The sequence below is a fragment of the Anabrus simplex genome, chromosome 9 (genome assembly GCF_040414725.1).
Source record: "Anabrus simplex isolate iqAnaSimp1 chromosome 9, ASM4041472v1, whole genome shotgun sequence".
Classification (NCBI taxonomy): domain Eukaryota; kingdom Metazoa; phylum Arthropoda; class Insecta; order Orthoptera; family Tettigoniidae; genus Anabrus; species Anabrus simplex.
The window spans coordinates 5,816,706-5,841,936 of record NC_090273.1 but is presented as its reverse complement, the minus strand read 5'-3'; the positions used below and the strand labels follow the sequence as shown (position 1 = coordinate 5,841,936).

General features: G+C 39.1%; 1 protein-coding gene across 2 annotated transcripts in view; it reads left to right on the top strand.

The window, feature by feature from the left end:
- Rab3-GAP (Rab3 GTPase activating protein) overlaps positions 1-25,231 on the top strand; it is a 461,679-nt gene that overhangs the window by 296,479 nt on the left and 139,969 nt on the right. For both annotated transcript variants that reach the window (XM_067153758.2, XM_067153757.2), the window contains one exon: positions 4,794-4,912. In XM_067153758.2, coding sequence (XP_067009859.2) covers positions 4,794-4,912 — 119 coding nt within the window. The remainder of the gene's footprint in view (positions 1-4,793; positions 4,913-25,231) is intronic.

The window sequence follows — 25,231 nt, the reverse complement described above, 5'->3', positions numbered from 1 at the left end:
GATGTTGCACGATGGAGAAGAACAGCCAGATTAGTTAGGCAGGAGCTACCAGAAAGAAAACCATGCTGCTGGGACGATATATAAGGAAGTGTGAAAGAAAGGAGACGCTGGTGGATAATCTTTTCACAGATGAGTGACAGAGTGGGTAATATAGAAATCGGACGATAGTTGCTGACATCAGACCTCTTTCCACTTTTAAAAACTGGAGTGATGTTAGTGATTTTCCAGTCGTCAGGAAAGTTAAATACAAACAGCAGTAGGATGGGCAAGACTCGTAGGAAGACAGGACAGACCATCCGGACCAGTAGGTTTATTTTCTGGCAGGGAGGACTTCTGACTCAGAGGTGGAAAGATTACTGAGACTATGAGAAGGAACAGAATCAATACACGGAAAATCTGGGAACTGAACAGGTGCAACAAATAGACGCAAAGTAATCGTTGAAAATTTCTGGTCTGTTACTACCACTGGCTAAATTATCACCCCAAGTCACTGTGTCTGGCACACGCTTTGTATTTTTCCTGCTGTTTATCAGAGACCAGAATCTTTTGCTATTACTTCTCACTTCTAGGCAGGCAGAGTTTATGTAGTCCTAGTTATCCTGTTTTAGAAGCTGTTTATAGTGTTTGCGAAAGTCAGAAAAAGTTTTATAGCTTGCTTCAGAAGGTGACCTTTTCCAGTCTTTTCAGGCTTTCGTTTTATTAATTTCTGCAATTTTGGTGTCACTTTTCTTCCAAGGTGGGCATCCGGCAGATGTTTTACAAGTGGGAACAAGGTCCCAGATCACAGCGCGAGTCCAGTCATAGAACAGGTCCACTGCTTCTTGCACTTCACCCACTTGCAGCAAGTGCCAGGGTAGAAGAGAGAGGGTGTGATTGACAGCCTGCCAATCAACCTTTCGCCACAAGGGTACACAGTTCCTGGTAAAGGGTCGATGAAATTTCGGTGGGGCGGGGAGAGGCAACAGAGAATGTTGCCTCTACAGACTTGTGGTTCGATTTAAAAATATTTCGTCCCACAGAAATAACTGAAGGCTCAACGGAGCAGAGCAGGTAGTCAAGAAGACTATCCCTGCAGGTGTTCTCAAGGACGTGCTGTTAGAGGCCTAGACCCGTAATATAATGGTCGAGATACCACTTGTCAAGGCTATTAGAAGGGACACCATGAGCAGGGGAATTCCAAGAAATAGAGAGGTTAAGGTCGCCTAGTATAATTACATTAGCATTCAGATTAATGGCTTTCATTACAGAAGAGAGAAAATTTTCAGAATAATTGAGGGTTGATTGAGGTGGTCTGTAAAAACAAGCAAATAGATTTGGAATGCTGTAATTTCACTTCTACCCAAATGGTTTCACAGTCACTACTTAAATCAGTACATTGTGGTTAGTGTGCCATTTGGATTTAACGGCCAGGGAATTCCCCCGCCCTGAGATCCACGGTCCGTTCTGAAAATGGAAAACTCTTTGGAAAAAGGGATTTCCGTGTCTGAAACAAAGTCAGTTAACCAACTTTCAGAGAAGGCGACAATATCGAAAGAAGATAGTTCTTGTAGGTAGAGCTCACAGTCAGTAATTTTGTTTTTAAGAGAGCAGATATTCTGATGGTAAACTGAGATCGCACTATCCGCCACGGGTCCTGGGTTTATCTCCACATCACCAGCTAACAGTAGGAATGTCAACAACAAACTTAAAGTAGACCGAGTAGAAAACCGGGATAATTTACTGGAGGCTGGAATTGAAGCCGGTGCTACAAGAATGCAAGGGAGGTTTGCAGTCGGCAGTGAAGGAAAATGAAACTCCCGAACGGCAGTCAACCAGTTTCCAACCTGAGGAATATTCAATCTTGAGACGGCGAGTCGTATACTTCCAGCAAGGGAGGCTTGGGTACGCCAGCAGCCGCCGTAGCACGTGGAATAAAAACAAAGCCGTTTATATTGTACAGACTTACTTCCGAGCATTTCACAACACATGGAATCACTGGCTGGATCATCTAGATGAACATCACCATATTCTTTTGCGCACACTACTTGTTTTGACACTAAAACTCCTAAAAGAACACAGAGGAAAAACACACAGTTACTCTCACTCGCCGCCATCTTCTTGTCTTTTTTACTGATGTTTTTAAAAATTTCATTTCTACTGCTTGGATCTTACTATCTTGTCTCTTATTAGTTACCAGCGTTTCTAGTCTGTATGTTACAATTGGTATGAATACTGTTTATATAATGTTAATTTCATTCTCTTGGGTACTTTGTCATCTCATAAAAGCTCTCTGACTTAATAAAATGTTGTACCTGTACTTAGTCTGTTATTAATTTCAGGGTTGATTTCATTAATTCCATTAACAATGCTACCCAGATATGTAAACTGTTCTTCATTCTCTAACCGTTCTCTATGTTCACTTGGCTTCTCTTTTCCTCTTTTCCACAGTGCATTATCATTCCAAACTCCTTCAGATTTTCATTCCAAATGTCCAGTCTCCTTTGAACTTTCTTTTTTCCATTTCCCCAAATCACTATTGATTATTACTATTGATAATTGAGGCAATTCAAAACAATTGTGTATTGATTAGGAGGTTGATCTCTATATATATGAGGGTCGAGTCATAAGTCATGGCAACTATTTTTTTTCTCGCGAACAGGAGACAACACGTAAAATCTAAGATATGCATTTGGAAATATAGGGCATGTACTGTGTAGAGATGAGAAGAATGCAAGAATGAGGAATGTTGCCTGCAAGCACGAACTTCCTGTTCTGCCCAGACAGATCGTCTCTTATCTGCTCTTATCTGCTACACGAAAACATTGACTCACACTTTGCAGTTTGCTGGATTACAACTGACAAGAGCGAAACACTACTGGTAGAAGATAATATAAAGTCGCCTGGGTAGTAGCGGAGTTGCTATGGTAACCATTGCGTCACTGGCTCTGCTGGTGAAAACCCCTTCGCCCCGTGCCTCACCGGGTATGTGCATTCTTCTGATCTCCCAACAATACTTATGCATAGTGCCTGAAGACAACTTCTGACTTCAGGAGATTCTCGTAGGAAAGTGACAGGTGCTGAATACCACTCGCTGCATGTGTATCACTAACGTGTGACACCTGTCTCCGAAATGCTGTTACGATGTCCTCTTTGTTAGCAAACCCTTGTCCACGTAATAGCTTCTTGACTTTGAGGATTAGATCATAGTTGCACACCTAATGCTTCCTGCAGCTCTGCATGGCATTGGCATGCATTCCTGCCGTGGAGAACTGCTATTTTAAAATACGATCGTTGCTCCTGCTTGTTGACTTCCATTTTGTGATGCTCTCACTCACACACTGAACTCGGGGGGCATGCTTAGACCCACACTGTTGTTTACATACACCAGCTAGTGGCATCATACGCAAGTGCATACCGTACAGTTCCAAATGCATATCTTAGATTTTCCGTGTTGTCTCCTGTTCACGAGAAAAAAAATAGTTGCCATGACTTACGACTCGACCTCCGTAGAAACACAGTTGAACGTACTTCACGCCTACAGCTCGTGTACTAACTTATTTCTGGGGGATGCAAACATGTGTCAGTATCCCTAGCTGTGCTAATTGGTGGCTGACCCACTAATCAGCTATGATTCTGCAGCAGCATGGCATCCGTATAGAGAATAGATGTGGAGGAACCTTGTCCAGCTGGCTTATGCTGAGAGCATGTGTGTTCCAGTAGACAGACGAGTTTTGAGAATAGTAGGGTTGCAAGTTCCCTAACTTATTACAGTGATTCATTTACACATCCATAGTGCCATCCTGCAGAATGACAAAGTAATTCAACACTGCAATCACAGCCTCAGTCTCCAAACCTTTCAGAGAACTTGGCAAGGTACTTTTCAGCTGGTACATCTCTACCTACCACCATGTTTCAATCTTTGCCATACCCTGTTCGGTTAGCACTACAGTTCTTTAGTTGTTATTATTATTATCATCATCATCATCATCATCATCATCGACTTGATGGCTTTCGAAAGACAAGAAATTTGGTTCACACGTGGAGAGCTAGAAAGGAAACAGGCAAAGGTTTTGGCTCTTAGTCGCAGAATGCAGTGATGGCAAACGAGATGGGAAGACGATTCTAGAAGGAAATGGATGAAAAGACTGATACCTTCTCTGGGTGTATGCGTTGACCAAAATCATGGTGAATTGAACTACTATCTCAAACAGTTATTGACAGGTCATGGATACTTTCGGAAATTTCTCCATAGACTAGAGCTAACAACTAGCTCGGTGTGCATATGGTGCAGTGATATCCATGATGCATTACATACTTTCTTTGTGTGAGTTCATTGGCTGCCACAAAGAAGATGCTTAGAATTTATGCAGGGAGAATTGACACCAGAAGGCATCGTATCAGTAATGCTGCGAAGTCAGGAGTCTTGGGATAAGGTGGCAGTCTACGTAGAAAACATTCTGCGTCAGAAGAAGAAGGATCTGTTTGATTACAGCAGACAGTAAAGCAGAAGAAGGAAGAAGAAGCACAAGATGCACTAAGCACTACACCATCCTGAAAAAATGTGAGAGCGGTTCCGGGACGGAGGCAAACGTCGTGGGAAAAGGGTGTTTGGTTTTAAGTGGGTAAGAATCTCCACACACTTGTTGAGTGCAAGCGTCTTATAAAAGATTTTCCACACTCCCTCGCAAAAAAAAAAAAAAGTTTTTTAAATAATATTATTATTATTATTATTATTATTATTATTATTATTATTATTATTACATCCTACTGAAAATAATTTAGTAGCAATGAACTTTCTATGTGTTTTGTTCCAGACAGAAGCCTTGGCATGGAGAGAACGATCGTGAACACTCGAGCATGTCGCCACATACGTGTCGCCTGCCATACAAACGCCTGTCCATATCACTGAGCGACGTCTTGAAGAAAGGGAAGGGTAGGTAGAGTCTTGTAATTCACTTCATAAGTCCAGCTGCAGCACAACCATGTGGCGTACCTCTGTGGATAATATGATGCCCTGAAATAATCCTGGATCTTAACATTGGCCTGAAGGAAAACACGGACCCTTCGATTTATCGGAGGCTCTTCCTGTCCGTTGTTGGCCAGTATATCCAGGTACCCAGGTTCAGTCGTCGTTTACACAGATCGTTCGAGAACAGACACAAACGTGGGCTGTGCATTAGTTGTAGACACTGATAGGTTTCTTCTTGCACTCCCGGAAACCTGTAGTGTGTACACAGCAGAGCTCTATGCTATCTGTGAAGCTCTGCGGTACGCACTGTCCGATGAGTGTCGACACTTTATTCTGTGTACTGACTCCTTGCGCTCACTACAGTCTAGTGATACCTGTTTCCCTCGGCACCCTCTGGTGCAGCGGATCCAGGACCTGCTGGCCGGGTGTTCGGGTAATGGCACCAGTATCACGTTGACGGAAGTGCAACAACAGGTATAAATTGAAAACAATATTCTCTCACCCATGGGTAACTAATGCAAATATCGAGCTCGAATTATGATTATTATTATTATTATTATTATTATTATTATTATTATTATTATTATTATCATCATCATCATCATCATCATCATCATCATCCTCATCATCATTACTTCTTGCATGTATGACTATGAAGTGATGTACATCCATTTAGTATTATTATTAATATTTACATAGTCGAATGATCGTATTATGTGTGAGGTTATGTCATGAAAGTATTATTATTATTATTATTATTATTATTATTATTATTATTATTATTATTATTATTATTATTATTATTATTATTATTATTTACGTAGTCGAATGATCGCGCTGTGTGTGAGGTTATGTTATGAAACATGTGCTACTTATAAGTATTAATATCAGTTCAGTTAATGTAAATGCCTGTAAATTAATATTATAATTTATTCTTACCTGTATATATAAATTGTAATCCATAATTGTGAAACACACTGTAACTTCCAGAATGGTTAATAGGTGACGAGGACGATGGAGAATATTCTGTACATTATAATCTATGTATTACGCACTCCAGAATTTTTATGAAGGTAGTTTTCTAGAAGCCTGGCCAGGCACATATATAAGAAGACGATCTTGACGGTGACAAGTTAGTTATTGGGAAGAGTTATTGAGAGTTACTGTTACGTGAGTTGTTGGAAGTTACTGGAAGAGAGTTATTGTGTAGCAAGGTGTGACATGCTTTTAAGCAATCAACTGTTTTATTTGTGTTTCAGTGTTGTCATCTTGATGTGCAGCAATTGGCGGTTGTTTTTAAATGGCGGTTTGTGATGCGAGTGTTTTGTTGTGACAGCAGTGATCAAGGTTCTGTGTGTGCTTTTAATTTGTAGATAAATGTAAATACTGTAAAATAATTGTACCAACTGACAGCGTCTTTGTGGATATGATAACGTTTATGTGGCTCCCAAGCCACATGGGTGTAGAGGGCTGCTAAGGAGGCAGTTACACTGCTCCCGTTGCCTTAAAAGGTTCCAGCAAGTGATATTCGCTCTCAGCTGAGACATTTGGTTATGTCCCATTGGGAGATGGAGTGGCAGGCCACTCCACTTCCAAATAAGCTGAGAGCGATAAAAGGTAACAATGAAGGTATGGAGGACAACCCTTTGGGCTTTTCGGAGGGAGACAGTGGTATTATGTTGTCTTCGGATCGGCCACGGTATACTAACGCACTCCCATATTGAAAGGAGAACACACTCCGGTGTGTACTTGCGGCGATCATCTTACCGTGGTACACATCCTTACGGAGTGCGTGGACCTGGTTGATCTGCGCCGTAGGTTAACACTCCCGAGTACCATCTCCCTCATCCTGCGAGATGACTAGCAGTCAGCAGACCTTGTCGTCCGTTTTATGAGGGATAGTGGTATTTTTTTATCACATCTAATAATGTCCTTTGTCTTTAGTGTATTTGTTAAAAATTAAAGTTAAAAATTAAATAATTGAAAAAGAGGTTCAACCTATTCTATACATAAAAGAAAGGAATGTAGTGATTACATTCTTATTTAATAGTGATTAGAAATGGGACCGGTTTCGACCCTAGTCCAGGTCATAATCAGCTGTTCAAAACATAAAAAACAAGAAAAACAATGCATATGAAAAAGAATAAGTGAACTCTGGATCGGTATAAGATGAAATATAAATTGATGATGGGGGTAGAAATTGTGAGTCACTTAAAATAAAACAGTACGTAATATTATGAAAGGTAGTATGGCACACGCAATGATAAGTAAAGTCACTCAATGTTTATGAATAGTGGAGAACGGTCAAATGGGTCAGTTTTTACACTCTGTCAGGTACAAAGTCACAACACTATCGAACAACATATGAAGATCAATAAATATTTTGAAGTCGCAGACGAACAGATTTATAGAAGCAAACTGCCAGCTCTCGGTGATCAGCGCGGCACATCCAAGGTCATGCGCTGTGGTCTCGAACGCCAAAGTAGATTGGAGAATATCCTGAAGGTCCAGTATTTGCCTCGGTTGCGGGAAGTTAAGTACGTGTATTTGTGTTAACTGCGCTTCTATCCCTTTGTCTCTATTTTAGTTTGTGTTTGCATATTTTAATGTGTTATTTTAACCTCTAACATGAATTATATATCCTTTCGTCGGTTGCAACATATAAAGTTTCAAGGCAGGTCACACGAGCCTGAGAGATCTCCTCATGTATAAGTTTCGGGAAGTCCACGGGGGCAGTTATGAAGTACTCCTTATGTTATATAGGTGTGTTTGAGACAGTTAAAAATGGTTTAGCGAAATTCTGATCCCAAAATAAGCCACATTTTGTAACCAGCTATTTTCTTCAAAATTTTTGGTATCTTTGCAGTATTTACATTTTAAATCGCAGAGAAAATCTTATGTTGGCGGAAACTATGTTCATACGTCTCAGCAATAACAACAAACATGGGAAATATCATAAACAGGGCTAAACAGGTCATATATTCTTCAGTAAGGATTCTACAAGAACACTAATATTTTCGACACAAAAGAAAATCTGTGTTGTTTAAGTGGGCAGTAATCAGAGAGCACTAGCACTTATGTGATATTACACATGGTCACAACACGTGAAATAAAAATGTTTTCTTCCAACTTTTCATCTAAAGTTACATTTTCACCCAAACTGTATGATTTCGTGCATTTCTCGACAAAGCGCGTAAAAATATTTCGCACAGGCACTAGTCGATCATGTTCCTTTCTTTCTTAATGGGTTTTGCGATCGTCAAATCTTAAACAACGAATCGAGAACTTAAATCTCCTGAGGCTCATTACCAGTGCAAACTTTTCTATACCATCTCCATTAGTTCCCCAGAGATCTTCAAGGCTCTGCCTATTCCCTCTGTAAGATCCTGCCAAGTACAATAGGCCAAAGAATGCTTTTATCTCTATCTCGTCTGTAAGCTCAGCATCCCTTTCACGAGTAAAGTTTTGTTTCACGTAGTCCACGTATTGATTTGTGTAAGTTACAATAGTGTCTATTATTTCTTCCATAAATAAACACTGCCAGGAGTCAAGCGGTGATTTAGCTTGCCTTGCTAGTCCTATTATTCCAGGTAGATACCGTACGAGATCGCGCTTCCTGGCGCGGACCCGTTGGGATGGCGGCACCGTACACCATTTTGTCCTGTCTTTCCCTTTGTAATAATTAGCACTGGCCTCTAATGCTCCTTTTTCATCAGCATCACCGTTGTCATCTTGTTCTGTTTCCGAGTCACCATCTCTTGATTCGAGAAGATCCTCCTCACTGTTTGTGTCACTTTCATCTTCAAAATTCTCATGTAATGCACCATTATCTTTATCCAGCATCAGTCGTTGGACATCCTCCACATCTTCTGCTCTGTCTAAGTTAAAATGTTCCTTCCTACTGGCCATAATGTATGGTAAATCTAAAATAAAGGGAAATTGGGACGTAAGTACTCACAATGTGCCTATGAGGCACCGGGCTTTTATTGCACTATCTACGTGCTTACATGGGAAATTACACCAACTTTAGGGTAAACAAATAGTTTAACTATTTACAGAACAGCAATTGTTTCCATCTCTTTGAAACACCAATCGCAACGGGAACAGTTGCATTGATCTACCAGATCAGATGGAACACTTCCGGCGAACACAGACTGCCTGTCACATGACTAAGGAACGTGGCAAGGAGCGAGAATTGTAGGTCCTCGCATTGGAGCGGTAGCAACCGATGACTTCAGGCTGTGCCTGTCAGATCAGTTGCGACCGATGGACCAGGCAGTGCCTTATTCGTTTATCACCTGTGTTTTCTATAATTCTGTTAATGAAATAAGGCATTGTGAATTAGATCCACTGATTGTTTTCACCTCATAATCATTTTTCATCACCATTTAATTTAAACTCTGGGCTGATGACCTCGATGTTAGGCCCCTTTAAACAACAGTCATCATCATCATCCAGCTGCAGCAGTGGAAATCTTCGAGTGGTTAAAGACCACTCAATGCTAGCATCAAATACAATCCAGTTACAGGAGCTGTCGACAGATGAAAGATAAACAAATAAAATTTGTTCTTTTATTATGCATAATATTAACCCTAAACAACGTTTCATCAATTGCAGTAATTTGATCTGTCATGTTTCCTCGCAATGAAATTGCTCCAGATGGATTGAACATGTCAGCAAGCAGCTTGCAGTGGTGAACAACTGTGCATCCAGGCTGAACTTTCCTCCTGATATCCCAAAATACTCGGTACATAGAGGACGACTTTGAGGGGAAAATGCATTACTACTGTAGTCTTTATAGATCTGACTGCTGCTTACACGCTACTAATCATGACAAACTACTTCAAAAGATTTCTGAACTGACTAAGTAAGGATTTCAGGTTGATCTCATGATAAGAACTTTCCTCAAATAGGAGGTTTCATGCATCTCTCCACGAGATAAATGGTCATTGGCACCCCCAAAAGAACGGACTACCACAAGGCGAGTGGTTTACAATATACATGCCAATGACCAACCCAGAACAGAAGGTACTTGGCGATTCATCTGTGTAGATAATACTGCAGTACCCGCAAAAGGTAGAAGCTTTCAAGAAGTAGAAAATCCCTTGTCATTTGCTTTGTAAGAACTTCGCACATTCTGTCATATTGAAGGCAAATTCAACCAAAATGCACGAGGACACTGATCATTAAGTGGCAAGGTGAAACACTCGTTCATTTCTTTACAGCGAAATATTTTGGTGTTGCCCTCTTTCAAGTGACATTGGCTGAACACTAAGAGCAGTAACATACTAAGATGTCTAGCAGGAAGAATGTCACAACTTCAGCACTTGGACTGTGCTTGAGCTGTGAATGAGATTACCAGACATCACTTCAGAAGATCTTCCCCTCTCTACCTCATATCTGAACAGCAGCTAGATACAGACTCAGGCCATTAGACAGCTCGGCGGAGGATTAAGTGGTGAACTTTTTTTGAGGGGAGTAAAAGCCCTCAGAAGTTCACAAGAAGCTGCCTGTGTGAAGATATGGAAGAAAATACTAGGTCACAGCTTGCTGTATGTTGAAGATGGGAGTTTCAGAAGAAGTCGAACTGTGGTTGTTCAAAACAAGATCTTATGGCTGCAAATGCTGTTCACTTGATTCACATGAATGTCATGAAATTGGGAACAGTGATGACAGTGTATAATTCCTGCCCTGTCTTCCATCAAGAACTGTTCCACGACTGCGCAACAGTCAGCATTTGCTTCCAGTTCATGTTTGAAGGCCTCAACAGTTCCCAATGCTCCTCTTAGCTTCAAATGAATCTAATGTGAATTTCTGCCAGTGAAAACTACAATATGCCCGTATGATCACTCTTACATTCATGTTGGTGTGCTGTCAGCTAGCCACATGAACTCTGTTGAACTGAAGTAAGGGGGATCATCAAGAAGTGGACAGAAATATTAACACATTTTCCTTGGAGGATGGGCTGTTAAAATTTTCTTGCAGTTTTGTTAAGCCTGCAGTCTCTTTAAAATCTCAAGTCTTGTACCTGAGTCAATGGGTTCAAATAAAAGGAGAGTATAGACGTACTTAATCATACATACATACATACATACATACATACATACATACATACATACATACATACATACATACATACATACATACATACATACATACATACTGCATCCAAATTGCCTTAGGCAATATGGCGGAATACATTAATTCATCAGATTCTTTGTATAAATCTTACATTCGACAGTTTTACCGAGGACTGCAGATTGTTCACGACCCACCAACGTGGAAGAGCCAAGCCACCTTGGCAGAGGTAAGGCACGTTCTGCTGGGGGTTGTTAAACAATTATGTTCTAAATGCACTTAGCCAGATATTGCCAATTACTCAATCAGTCAATACTGATCTGCATTTAGGACAGTCACCCAGGTGGCAGATTCCCTGTCTGTTGTTTTCCTAGCCTTTTCTTAAATGATTTCAAAGAAATTGGATATTCATTAAACATCTCCCTTGGTAAGTTGTTCCAATCCCTAACTCCCCTTCCCCTGCCTGAGAACATCCTGCACCACACTCTTGGGTCAGATGGTCACCACACCCTGAGAACGTAGTTTGAAAACTTTCCACAAGGCCGTGTAAGACAGAGCAACTTAGGATACGCAAAAAGGACAGAAGATGGCTAAAATTTTTGGAATTGGACAAGTAGATCCCAAAGAAAAATGGCGCAACCAATCACATTGCTCCATTCTAAACCGCTGAGATTCCCGCTGGGAATATTTTAGTCTATTTTGTGAATTTGTGACAGATAGCTTGTAAATTGGGTTTCTAGGTCGCAGTATTAAAATGGAGATAATTTTTGATGCACCTAGTGGAATAACGTGAGTAAAACAATAAGCATTGTGCGCAATTGATCACGTGGGTGCATCCGGAAATAACAACTTCCGCACCACTAAGCACTCCGTACCGTGATACAGTAAAAATAAGAAACCACGGACCCAGGTTCATAACCTAGTGAAGCCAGCAGATAAAATTGTGTCGCTCTGTAATATCACCGGAAGTTGGGTGAGAATTGCGTAGTTGGACTGTAGGCATATAACAGACATGCACTGAACCAGTCAGTCCGTTGGTATTCTGCAGTCATCAGTTCAACGCTTAATATTCCAGCATTCGGCAGTGAGCACTCAGTACTTTGTTGTGAGTACATTTCAGCACTTCAGTTTACAAGTAAAGTCAATTGTGTGAATATTCAACCAAATACGAGAGGAAACGGCAGGTTACAGACTAATCAGGAATTGCAACCAGATAATCGAAACATTATTTATTCACTCGCCGAGGAGGAATAGGAATTTTTTAAATGTAATCATTCGTTATTGCCGAGGACAATGTATATATCGCAAGTTAATGGGAGAAACACAAGTTACCGGTTTGTTTTGGAACAGTAAAGGGGAGAGAATGGCATTCCACAAAGGCTAGCAGAACATTTGTTCAGATAGTAAGGAAGCAGTTAGTAAATCCTTTGTGTGGTCACGTGTATTTCGATTGAGGGAGCAGGTCTCTAAAACTGATTAAGGACATTCCAATGACCAGCCTAGCAGAGGACAACGAAAGCGAGCAGAGAACAATTCCTAGCCAGATGTCAGAACAGGGTCAGATATGACTGAGATTTCAAAGAGTGTCGCTTTGCTGCATATTCAGACCAGCTGATAGGAAGTAGATGAATATAGGATCATGTTACAAGCTGTGCAGGTTGAGCAAGGTCATTCCTAGGAGTGTATTAGAATAAGTGATAGTATTAGAGCTTAGGATTAAGTGGAAGAAGTTGTGTCACAAGTGAAAGATGTGCTAAATCGAATGCACACCAGTCGTCACCATGGAAACGTTTATGTTTGACATAGCTTAAGCACCAGGAAGGTGCCATGGGGTGCATGGGAAAGCCTGACTGATACAGCTTTGGAGAAATGTAAGTACCAGATTATTGAAATGTTGTTTAAATTAATAACTATAGCCGCAACCACGCTGTCATCCGTTACAGATGAGTTATTTTAAGGTTTTGTAAAGGACAGCTGAGTTGCTTTAGATGTAATATTGTGGATTATGTACCACAATTGGCGAACATGACATGAATTAATGTTGTGGACCCAAATCAATCTATTTGCTTAACATGTGGATTTCATTGTGTGTTAGATGTTGGAACGTCCACTGTATTGTTTAACACTAGAACAGTTGAGAATCTCACATTCCTAGAACAGCTGAGAATCTCACATTCCTAGAACAGCGATAAGGGGTCATTTTGACACTTCATAAGAAATGCTTGGAAATGTTCAAAATAGAACACAATAAGAGATGTATTTTCTCCTACTGTGTTTCCACAAATGTATTTTACACACAAAGACTTGACATTAGTGTATGGATCTTTTCTATTACTCATGGATACATCAACAATCACAAACAACTGCACCATGTTTCTCTAAGGAATTTTTCACAAAATTAAGCAATTGAAAACCTTTCGTTACTCAGTCGTCCACGTTGCAACAGTTACACATTTTCAGAAATACTTTAAGAAAATTATAAACACCCAAAAAACATTTTGCTTACACAACTTCTACTTTTCACGCACATTTTCCGCACACTGCTTGGAGACGCTTGCTGCAGGTATTGCTAGATTTTTTTCCCATTACACAGACAAACTCGACACTTCTTCCGCTTTTTAGATGGACACAGTCCTACTGCCTCCTGTTGCTGTTGTTGTTGTTGTTGTTGCTGCCCTTGCTCGTCCCGCCCTGTTATTTTACTTGCCAACTGGAAGGGTTGAACTTCTTCTGTTTTATCTTCCTACCTGTTACTTGCTTGTAAATGACCCAAGCATTGACAGCTGGTAGGTCTAGGATATTGTAAAAGACATGCATTGGCCACCTCCTGCATGCAGCCTTGGTGGTATATTTACGAGACATTTGGTCGACCACATCTCCACGATTCAGCCTGTGTTCTTGAGTTCTTTCTGAGCATTTGATTCTGTGTATCGTTTCATTAGATGAAGCATTGATACATCAAAGAGGAGACGAAAGGCACTAATGTCAGAATCGTCAACTCTGTGGTAAGCATATGTGGTAGGACCTCCCCGCTCTTTCAGAACGTTCACTGCAGCCTGCCTTCCAGATGAAGACCTCAAATCCAAGACCTCTCACTCGGTTCTGTCTCGCGCGACCATTTTTGCTGATGAAACAGCTAACCAAGACAGACATTTGGGCGAGTTTGTAGGCAGATTAGCACTTTCGATTTCTCCTGGAGATAATTCATCCTCTGTCTCATTATGATCTTCGCTTATCTCAAGCAAGAAATCACCATCTGAATCGGATAGTTCACTTTCAGACTCAACATCTGAATTATCTAGCATACGAGACACCTTGTCAGTAGAAAGAAAATCGTAACACGACATGTCTGTAAGAACACCACTTTCTGCATGATGAGATGCATACAATAATCCTGCAAGCTGGAACACTCATCTGACCGTAGGAGTTCAACAATACTAATAATCCAGGCTGGATACACCCTGTTGTTTGACAATGCAAACTGCTGCATTGTAATAACGAATTGTACAGGTGTCAAAATAACCCCTACCGCTGTCCAGGGTATGTCATATAAAAAATCTATGAAAATGTAAATATTTTGTTGGGTGCGATACATCGCCGTATATGGGACAAAAAATCGCCTTCCGCTGTTGTAGTGTTAATAATCTGGACTGATATCTATTCGTGCCTGGATTTTAAGTCACTTGGAAAATATAAATAGAGGTCAAATGATAATATAATATTGGGTTGCGAATGGTAATTTTATTGTGATTGGACTGCAACAGACATAACGATAGTTCGCAGAGATAAGTTATTTATAAGGTTCAACCTTTTCAATACAAATTGTATGTTGTATAGATTTTATTTACAACATTTATTTAATATGGGACTGGTTTCGAGATTTAAATGTCGTCATCAACCATAAATACATTAATAACAAATAAATGAGCAAGGGCATAATTATTAAAACTGGCGTAGTGACACATTGAAATATGTACATAGTTTCCTTACCATTCAAAGATTAAAAGAAGGTTTTGATATGTTATCAAAGCACGTAAGTCTTTATACGGCCATTCACACCTTGTGTTAATAAAACAGGTAGATAATTTAATATCCCTGTGAGGATCCGTCATTTTTGTTTGGCCACACAGTAATAAAATAATTGGGAATTTGTAATAAATAAATTATAAGCGATACATTTTCACGTTACACTGAGTGAAATAATATGGTGCAGATTGGATGTCTAGATGGGAACTGAGGTCTGAGATAAACGAAATACCAAGCAATAAACAAGAAATATGAGAAAGGGAGAAATTCCCGCAAGGAGCGTAAATAATACATTGAGATACCAGTAGAAATAGTCCTGGTAAACAAACAATGAGTTAGTCTACTCAAAAGGAAGAATAGTAATAAAGCTTTGATGAGACAGTAAGAGAAAATGAGAATCTACGAGGAAATAAGAAATAAAATAAAGAAGAACTAGCCACTGTATAATAGAAATAGACAGGCAGAGGTCTGCCTAAGATGCTCGCATCCAGATGCACTGAAAATTTAATCGATATTGAATTGATACCCGATTATTATTTACTCTAAAATTTACACCTGTGAATTGTAATAATAAGCCCTGACCCAGGAATATTTGCTATGGAGGTTAAATTAATGTTTATTTATTTGTCCATGAATTTGATTGAATTTTTTATCCATAATTTTTGTCATGGAAGGATTGTGTTTGGATAAGTTGTGGATTTTTCAGTCATGCGTATTTTTATGCCTATTTCTTTTTGACCTGATTTTCTTTGATATTGTAGTAAAGCGATGTTCCATTCATTTAAATGACAGGTGCCTTCTGCACCTGAGATTGAAGTTACTTTAATTTGTACGTGATCTTGCTGCTTGATGTAAATACTATAGGTTAGATCAATCAATCAATCAGTCAATCAATCAGTCACTACTGATCTGCATTTAGGGCAGTCACCCACGTGGCAGATTCCCTTTCTGTTGTTTTACTAACCTTTTCTTAAATGATTGCTAAGAAATTGAAAATTTATTGAACATATCCCTTGGTAAGTTATTCCAGTCCGTAACTCTCCCTCGTATAAATTAATATTTGCCCCAATTTGTCCTCTTGAATTCCAACTTTATCTTCATATTGTGATCTTTCCTACTTTTAAAGACACCACTCAAACTTATTTGTCTGCTGATGTCATTCCACACCATCTCTCCTCTGACAGCTCAGAACATACCACTTAATTTGCATACAAATTTTATTTTTTAAATTTTTTTATTCCACCTATTTATTACAATTGATTTTGTGTTAGAAATTCATTTTACCACAACACTACATTAAAAGGGACATGTTTCGCTCCGTTTCCGAGCATCCTCAGCCTTTGTAACTCATCTCAAGGTTAAGACGTGTCATTGTTAATTTGCTTATAACTAATTTGTACTTAATTATGATTCTAAACACTAAGTGGTAAAATACGTGAACATAGGCATTTGTAAACACAGTGGACAGTTTAACAATTTAAAATGACAGTGCTAAAATTGGGATATACATTGATTCTAATAACACTGACGTCCAAAACACAGTAATATTTTCACAGTAATGAGATTTGGCTAAAATTCTCAAGTTCTTTGTTTTCTAAAAACAATTGTTAGTTGACTTCTTATAGGTTTTGCATACATAAATATTTAAGTCATAAATCCTGTTAAAACTCAATAGTATCTAAAGCTTAAGGTCTTAATATGTGTTGATGGTTATGAATTTCATGTTTTTGGTCCGTATTGAACAATATATAAGTAATAATAATAATAACTTAAATGTTTCCACCTTTTCAATACAATATATTCACAAAATTACAAAATTATACGGTACTAGTTTCGACCCGTCTAGGGGTCATCATCAGCCGTATTGGAGCAAAGATCATTTGTGGCGAAATCCTAAGACAATATTATTTTAAAGAATAACAAGTGAAATGAGATGTTATGGTAATAGTTAATAATACAAGGAATATACATAATAAGAGGTTTTTAACAAAGAATAAAGTATAAATGGGGTGTTGTAAAAATTATAATCATGGAAATCAGTAAGTTCTTGTATTGAAATGAAATATGGCTTAGGAAGAGGGCTTAAGGTGGGGCTGAAGGGTGCGGAAGAAAGTGTAATTGTCTTGGAAAAGTACCTTTGATTAAATTTAGGATTGAGTTTAGGTTGGCTGCATTATTGTTTCTGAGGAAAGTGATAAATAGATCGAAGAGTATGTTGGGTTTCTCTGAGATTTCATTGAGATTGTGACTGGCATTAAAGTATTGGTCTAGGTGTATGTAGTAATTTTCCATTATGTTCAGTAAAGGGCCCTTGTTTGCTAATACGAGGATGTCCATGTCTTGTTCAATATTGGTGAAATTATGGTTATAATCTTGCATGTGTTGGCCGATGGCTGAAAACTTGTTGTATTTTATTGCGTTAGTGTGCTACAAGTTAACCAACATCTTTAAGAAACAAGGCGTTAAGATAGCCTTCAAAACCAACAATAAGAACATGAATGTTTTATACAATACTTCACACATCAACAAGACCAGCAGTTTTTTAAAATCAGGAGTTTATAGGATCAAATGTACCACCTGTAAAAAAACCTACATCGGGCAAACCGGGAGAAACTTCATTATCAGATACCACGAGCACACTAACGCAATAAAATACAACAAGTTTTCAGCCATCGGCCAACACATGCAAGATTATAACCATAATTTCACCAATATTGAACAAGACATGGACATCCTCGTATTAGCAAACAAGGGCCCTTTACTGAACATAATGGAAAATTACTACATACACCTAGACCAATACTTTAATGCCAGTCACAATCTCAATGAAATCTCAGAGAAACCCAACATACTCTTCGATCTATTTATCACTTTCCTCAGAAACAATAATGCAGCCAACCTAAACTCAATCCTAAATTTAATCAAAGGTACTTTTCCAAGACAATTACACTTTCTCCCGCACCCTTCAGCCCCACCTTAAGCCCTCTTCCTAAGCCATATTTCATTTCAATACAAGAACTTACTGATTTCCATGATTATAATTTTTACAACACCCCATTTATACTTTATTCTTTGTTAAAAACCTCTTATTATGTATATTCCTTGTATTATTAACTATTACCATAACATCTCATTTCACTTGTTATTCTTTAAAATAATATTGTCTTAGGATTTCGCCACAAATGATCTTTGCTCCAATACGGCTGATGATGACCCCTAGACGGGTCGAAACTAGTACCGTATAATTTTGTAATTTTGTGAATATATTGTATTGAAAAGGTGGAAACATTTAAGTTATTATTATTATTACTTAATATGTGTGTCAAAGAGGTTAGAAATATGCTGCATCATTTATTGGTTTGAGGCGTGCTTCTGTAATTTTAAATGGTAAAATGCAACTTGTTGGTAGTTTCCTCGAACTGGTCTTGATTTGATGAGCAGACTTTACATTGGAAGCAGTTCGTTTTTATGAGAGCTTGGTCAAAAGGGATGTCAATCTGATAATCTTGAAATGTTGATATATTTTCCTTTTCCACAATCTTTAAGTGATGGTGCGTCTGTAACAAAGGAAATTACGTGATAATGTTGTGTGTTATTGTGCTTTCACGATGACCATATTGGTATGTGTTACTTACCCCTTTGACTGCTACTACAATGCCTCGCGGTGCTTGTTACATCACGGTGACTGCATGGTTTCATGTTTCTACTTCTTGTGTTATATGTATGAAGAAGCTGTCGTGAAGGGTGAGGAGGGGACTTAGGGGAAGAAACAGTAGGCGGGGCGTTAGACGTTGGCGTATCGTGTGGAGAGGAGTCTTTGAGTTGTCAAAGTGGGAGTAGGGGAAGAAACGGTAGGCGTGTTGTGTAGAGGGGAGTCTTTATGCGCTGTCAGAGTAGTAATTGTGTCTGTTTTAGTGGTGGGAGTTTTCAGATGTACTATTATCTGCTTTGAAAGTTTGTTGTAATATTGGCAATTGCTCTTTTAATGGGCTTTTTATTTCTATTGCGTCATTCAGATTTTTTCCGTATTAAAATATTGGTCCAAATGAATATAAATATTCTGTCATTAACTTCCCTTTTTCAATCCTTTTGAATATTTTGAGGTCCCTGTCTATTGTGGTATGTTGATGGCCGGTTTCTTTCATGTGGTTACTCATTGCAGAATATTTATTATGCTTTAAAGCCTTAAAGTGTTCCATGTATCTGGTAAGAAAGCTGTGGCTAATTTGGCCAACATATGAAAAAATTACACTGTGTGCATGATAGTCTGTATATCCCAGAACCTTGGTTTTTGTTATTATTGGAGTTTACTATGTTGTGATTAAAGAATAAGTTTTTATTGGTGTTGTATGTCTTGAAAGCTATTTGTATATTCCGTTTTTTCAATGGGTTTGCTGTTTGATGGATCGCTGGACTGGTGTAAGTAAAAGTTGCGTATTTTGATTTTTTTAAGTCTTTTCCGGGGTAAGATTTGCGGCTAATTTGAGTTTTACTTTGTTGATGATTTGATTTACCATGTCTATTTTGTATCAATTAACTAGTGCTAGTTCTTTTATGAAATTTCCTTCGTTAAATTCGCAGGTGATAAGGGTATTTTGAAAGATCTGTAGACCATGCTAAAAAAGGTTGCCTGTTTGTGGGATTTCGGGTGAAGTGAATAATTTCTTATTGTTACTGAAGTATGTGTCGGCTTTCTGAATATTTGAAAATCAAATTTAGAATTTGTGCGTGTTACGTTAAAAGCCATTATCCCCGAGCTGTTTACTTTGTTTTGGGTGTCAAGAGACTTTGAACCTGATATGTTATTTCTTTGGGTACACCTTAGAGACATAGGTATTAAACTGCATTTTAAACATTCTTGCAAAAATCATATATCTTTAAAAATCTTACTGACTTTAACGTAGCAATTAATGTATTTGTTTGTCTTAGTTTTTGCCTGGTTGGCTATTACATTACATGTAACATACCACTGAGTTGAGCAGCTCGTCTCCTTTCTCCCAGGTCTTCCCAGCCCAAACTTTGCAACATTTTTGTAACACTACTCTCTTGCCGGAAATCACCCAGAACAAATCGAGCTGCTTTTCTTTGGATTTTTTCCAGTTCTTGAATTAGTTGGGGTCTTACCGAAGACTTATATGCTCTCTCCTGTACATCCTTACTACAACCCTTAAATACCCTCGTAACCATGTGCAGAGATCTGTACCCTTTATTTACAATCATATTTGTGATTATTCCAATGAAGAATTTTCCTTATATTAACGCCTAGGTTCTTTCAATGATCCCCAAAACGAACTTTCACCCTTTCAACGCAGTAATTAAAACTGAGAGGACTTTTGCTATTTGCGAAACTCACAATCTGACTTTTAACCCCATTTATCATCATACCATTGCCTACTGTCCATGTCACAACATTATCGAGGTCATTTTGCAGTTGCTCACAATCTTGTAACTTATTTATTACTCTGTACAGAATAACATCATCTGCAAAAAGCCTTATCTCTGATTCCAATTCTTTACACGTATCATTGATATATATACAAGAAAACATAAAGGTCCAATAATACTGCCTTGAGGAATTCCCCTCTTAATTATTACAGGGACAGATAAAGCTTCACCTACTCTAATTCTCCGAGTTCTGTTTTCTAGAAACATAGCAACCCATTGAGTCCCTCTTTTGTCGAGTTCATCTGCACTCATTTTTGCCAGTAGTCTCCCATAATCTTCCCTATCAAATGCCTTAGATAGGTCAATCGCGATAATTTTTTTTATTTTATATATAATCGTTATAATAGGATGCCTTCTCTTTCAGGAATGTGTTTTAGATCGTAGGATATTGATAATTGAAACTCAGCTAGTCTCTTTCATTTTGTCATTTAATTTGTTTTCTTTGTGGGAGGATTCACCTGCACTCCAATGTTAATAAGAGTTCAATAACCTTAGGTGAGGAAGACAGCTTGGTTACTTTCTTAAAACAACATTTCACTTACAACATCTAAGCACTTTGCAACTTATCGAATATTAAGTTGCTGAACAAGCCTGTGTAGAGTTGTAAGTGTGTAGGACCAACAGTAGGATTAAGACATGTGGTAAAAGGTATGCAAGTCACGCAAACCTGGTAAGGTTAAACATTTGTATATTTAATTAATGTTGTTACCGTTACTACAGCGGTTACACTAAACATCGTACAGGGAGGAAAGTAAGTGCAATTACACAGTACCAAAAATCACTACACACTTAGTGAAACATCAGCTGAAACTACGCGGAGCTACAACATTAGTAAATATCAGTGGGGCCAACTGGATGACAATAAACCAGGAAGGTGGGAAGGAGCTGGGAACCTACCAAGGGCATGGAGATGGCTTAGGTTGCAGTTTCCAAAATAATCAACCGAGATCCTTAATTTCAAAAAATATTGTTTACCAAAGGACTTTACAAGTGAATTCCGAACATATTCAGCCATGCGGAAGGTACCGACACATAACTATAATAAAATACAACTTACCTGTTCTGCTGAGACACACCAATTATTAACACACGTTCCTTGACAATAGCTTCCTATAAGTTCAAAGAGTCAAGCAAATACCATACATCGAATTACAACCCAAGTCGTACAATACAATTTGGAGTGAAGTTAAACGTACCTTTCAAAATATCTGCACAACATAACTGAAAAAGGGTAAAATCAGAAATATCTAAACTTGGCGCGGAGGCCAGTTCAACTTGGTCACACACCAAAAACACTTCTGATGCGCGGCAGTGGAAAACTAGCATGCATCAAGTGACACGGAACTACTAGAGGCAAAACCCCAAGGTAAATACATAAAACTACAATTTACATGTTTAGTGAAACAAGGAAAGGGGAATGTCTCGGAAACAAACAGGCAAGCCCAGCTGAAAAGCTAAGGCATCCGAAATAATTGAGTGGCGAGTCTGGGTGAGGTTAGAGCAAACTCCTATATGAAAAAGCAAGCGAACATTAAGTGAAATTTAAGGTGGAACAGAAATCGAGAGTGCTTACCTCAAAGTGGCCCATCCCGGTAGCGAGGCGTCGCTGACAGCATCAAAACTTTGGACGGTCAAGAGATCAAAGACTGACAGACAGACCGCTCACAGACCACAGACAGACCACGAAATGCTGCCTCGTTCTCTTTAAAAACGCAGGGGCCTGCCTATTGCCACCCAGATTCACCAATCACAACTGTTACTTCACTCGCAATGTTAAAATACTTTCTCGAATACTTACAATCACGAATCTTCCATTTCCAGAATAGTCAGAAAATACTTTCTAGAATACATAACCAACAAAAGGCAACACACCCTGTTCAGAAATTCATGTGACAACTTTCTGGACAGTTCCAGTAAATATAGAAATGAAATCTACAATTTGCAAATACCGTATGTTACCAAATATTACACTGTACAGGTTAGGTTATTACATGGAATACAAATAAAACATATCACCACATTTCAGATCATACAGTAAGTACTACTTAACAAGGTTTACAAATAAAATTTCCTATAAAGACATTCCACTTCCAATATATTCTACACCTGTGACATCTTCCTCCCCTCGAAAGTCGAGCCACGCTCGACCATTAACATAATTTTACTGGGGAGAAAGCGATCAATTTATAAAACGTTCTCACACAGTATAGATAGTAAAGATACATGACCCTAACAATCATGATTTCTTGAAGTTGACTTTCTAACAATAAACAAAACAAACTGTCACTACACCAAAGGTCCTTTTAGTAGCCTGGAGTTTACAGTTTACCAATAATTTTCAAAAATAATAAAGGTGTTCCTAGATCCACCTATTCAATAAATATCACATAAAGGTCCACATGGATAGTCACACTACACTTCAAAATGCCTTCTGAACCTTTTACAGTTGTTTTGACAATTTCCACTCTGTCCATCAAAGGATGTACACTAATTCCTTCTGCCCATTGTCAGTAATCCAGAACCTTCTTGTTTTCTAGTCAGACAGTGTTCAAGGCCTCCTTAGTCAAGTTATGGACTAAGTATTTTGCACCACTTTTTCACACCAGTCACAGCACAACTAGGCCACAGGTTCTTGCTGATGATGCGGCTGCCTACACGGCCGTTTGTCGCCAGCCTCCATTCAATTTCAGTCCAACCCAGGTAGCTATGTAAATTGCAGTCCATTGGTATCTTGCACCAGATAAGAAGGGTAAGACACCGTCCAGTCAGACTGCCACCATTAGGACGTTCGTCACAGGATCGTGGTGCAGGATAGTAGCGCCCAAGGCACAGAGTGCGCCTCCCAACCTGGTACTTCAGGTTGCCGTCAGAAGAAGCTGGTCACTGCAGCCACTGTAACATAAACAAACCGCAGTAGACAGGGGAATACTTGAGGTAGAAGTATGCTGCTGGGCTCAAAGATCTTGCGTAGAGTTAGCCCATGGGTGGCTTAATGAGTATGCAGTAGGGACTCCCCCTTGCACACCAGGGATATTAGGGCACCTAGCCCCAGGGTAAGCATTATAATTCATTCATTTGACAAGTTTATGGTGGGGGTGAAAGGAACTACAGGAGTTTACCCTAAACCTGAAAGTAAGGGGATTACATTCCAAGCAGTGACCCTAAACTAAAACCTACCTAACTTATAATACTAAATCCCTTACACTAGAGGATACCTAAAGTACAGTGGAACCTTGGATTGCGAGCATAATTCGTTCCGGCAACATGCTCGTAATCCAAATCGCTCGTATATCAAAGCAAATTTTCCCATAAACTATTGAAACTCGGATGATTCGTCCACAACACAAGCCCACAAAAACATTTATTCGCATAACATTTCTAAAACAAAATATAACGTAAAACAATTAAACTGCACTTTACCTTACAATAGAATCATTGTTGGTGTGAGGGAATCTCAGTTGAAGTGAGAGATTTCATTGACTTTTCCTCCTCCTCATCCTCAGACGAGATCTCCATAACCTCCTCCTGTTGTAGACATAGACTTGTTATAAAATCTCGCGATATCAGCCATTCGCATACCTCGTTCGTATTTTTCGATCATTTCCTTCTTAAATTCCATTGTAATCATCTCCTTCGTCCGACCGAATTCCTTTTTAGCCTTCTTTTCGTTCACAGGGCCCATCGTTGCGGAACAGTTATATCACTAATGACAGAAACAAAACATGTACACTCGTATGGTGTTGACTATGCGAACGAAACACGCCAACTAAAGCCCAGCCCGGGAAATGATTACACACACTTTCCCAGGAAAGAGATTGGCAGGGGGAGGGGAAAGCAAAGGCACAGGGGAGGTGGAAACGTACGTACACGTGACGCTCGTATTGCGAAACCTCACTCGCTTATCAGGTTACAATTTATTTAAAATGTTTGCTCGTCTTGCAAAACACTTGTAGACCAAGTTACTCGCAATCCGAGGTTCCACTGTATTTACCTACACAATTACTTACAACTAACTTACAACGAAACTTATTATTACCTTATAACTAAAACCTTATAAATACCTTAGAATAAACTTATTATTATCTTATAACTAAACTCTTACAAATACCTTACAACTACATCTACATGGGCACCAACAATTGTATTTACCCCTCCCTGACTTAAGGTACCTTGACCTGGGAGAGGTGGTCTCTGCTGATCCTTTTCCTTTCGGGATCGCTCACCAATAATGTCACCGGGGTAAGGAACTTCAAAATGGTGCAGAGACCTCGAAATCTGGGGGCCAACTTACTGATAACATGGTCCGCAGCACTACTGACGGGGTGTGTTTTAATAAACACCTGGTCACACACAGACAGATCGTGCGGTCTTCGCCCGTGGTTGTAATTGCGCTGGACCTTAGCGTAATAAACCTTCAAGTTCTTTCATACACGGTGCCAATTAACTCGGATCTTTTCTGGGCTGGCATCGTCGGGCAGAAGATCATTAATAGACCACAGATTAGATAGAGGAGAATTTGGGGTAAAAGCCAACATTAACCCCTCAGCGCCGACCTCTATACGTGGTATAGACCCTCTTTTCTTCCGTAGCCGCCGACCTCTATACGTGGTATAGACCCTTACATGGTTTCACATTTACGGCTATAGCGCGAAGAGTTTTGGAGTTACTGATATGCAAATTGTTTTGTTTCCAAGAAGACAGTTTCAGCTTTATCAGTGTTGTAAATAAGAATTG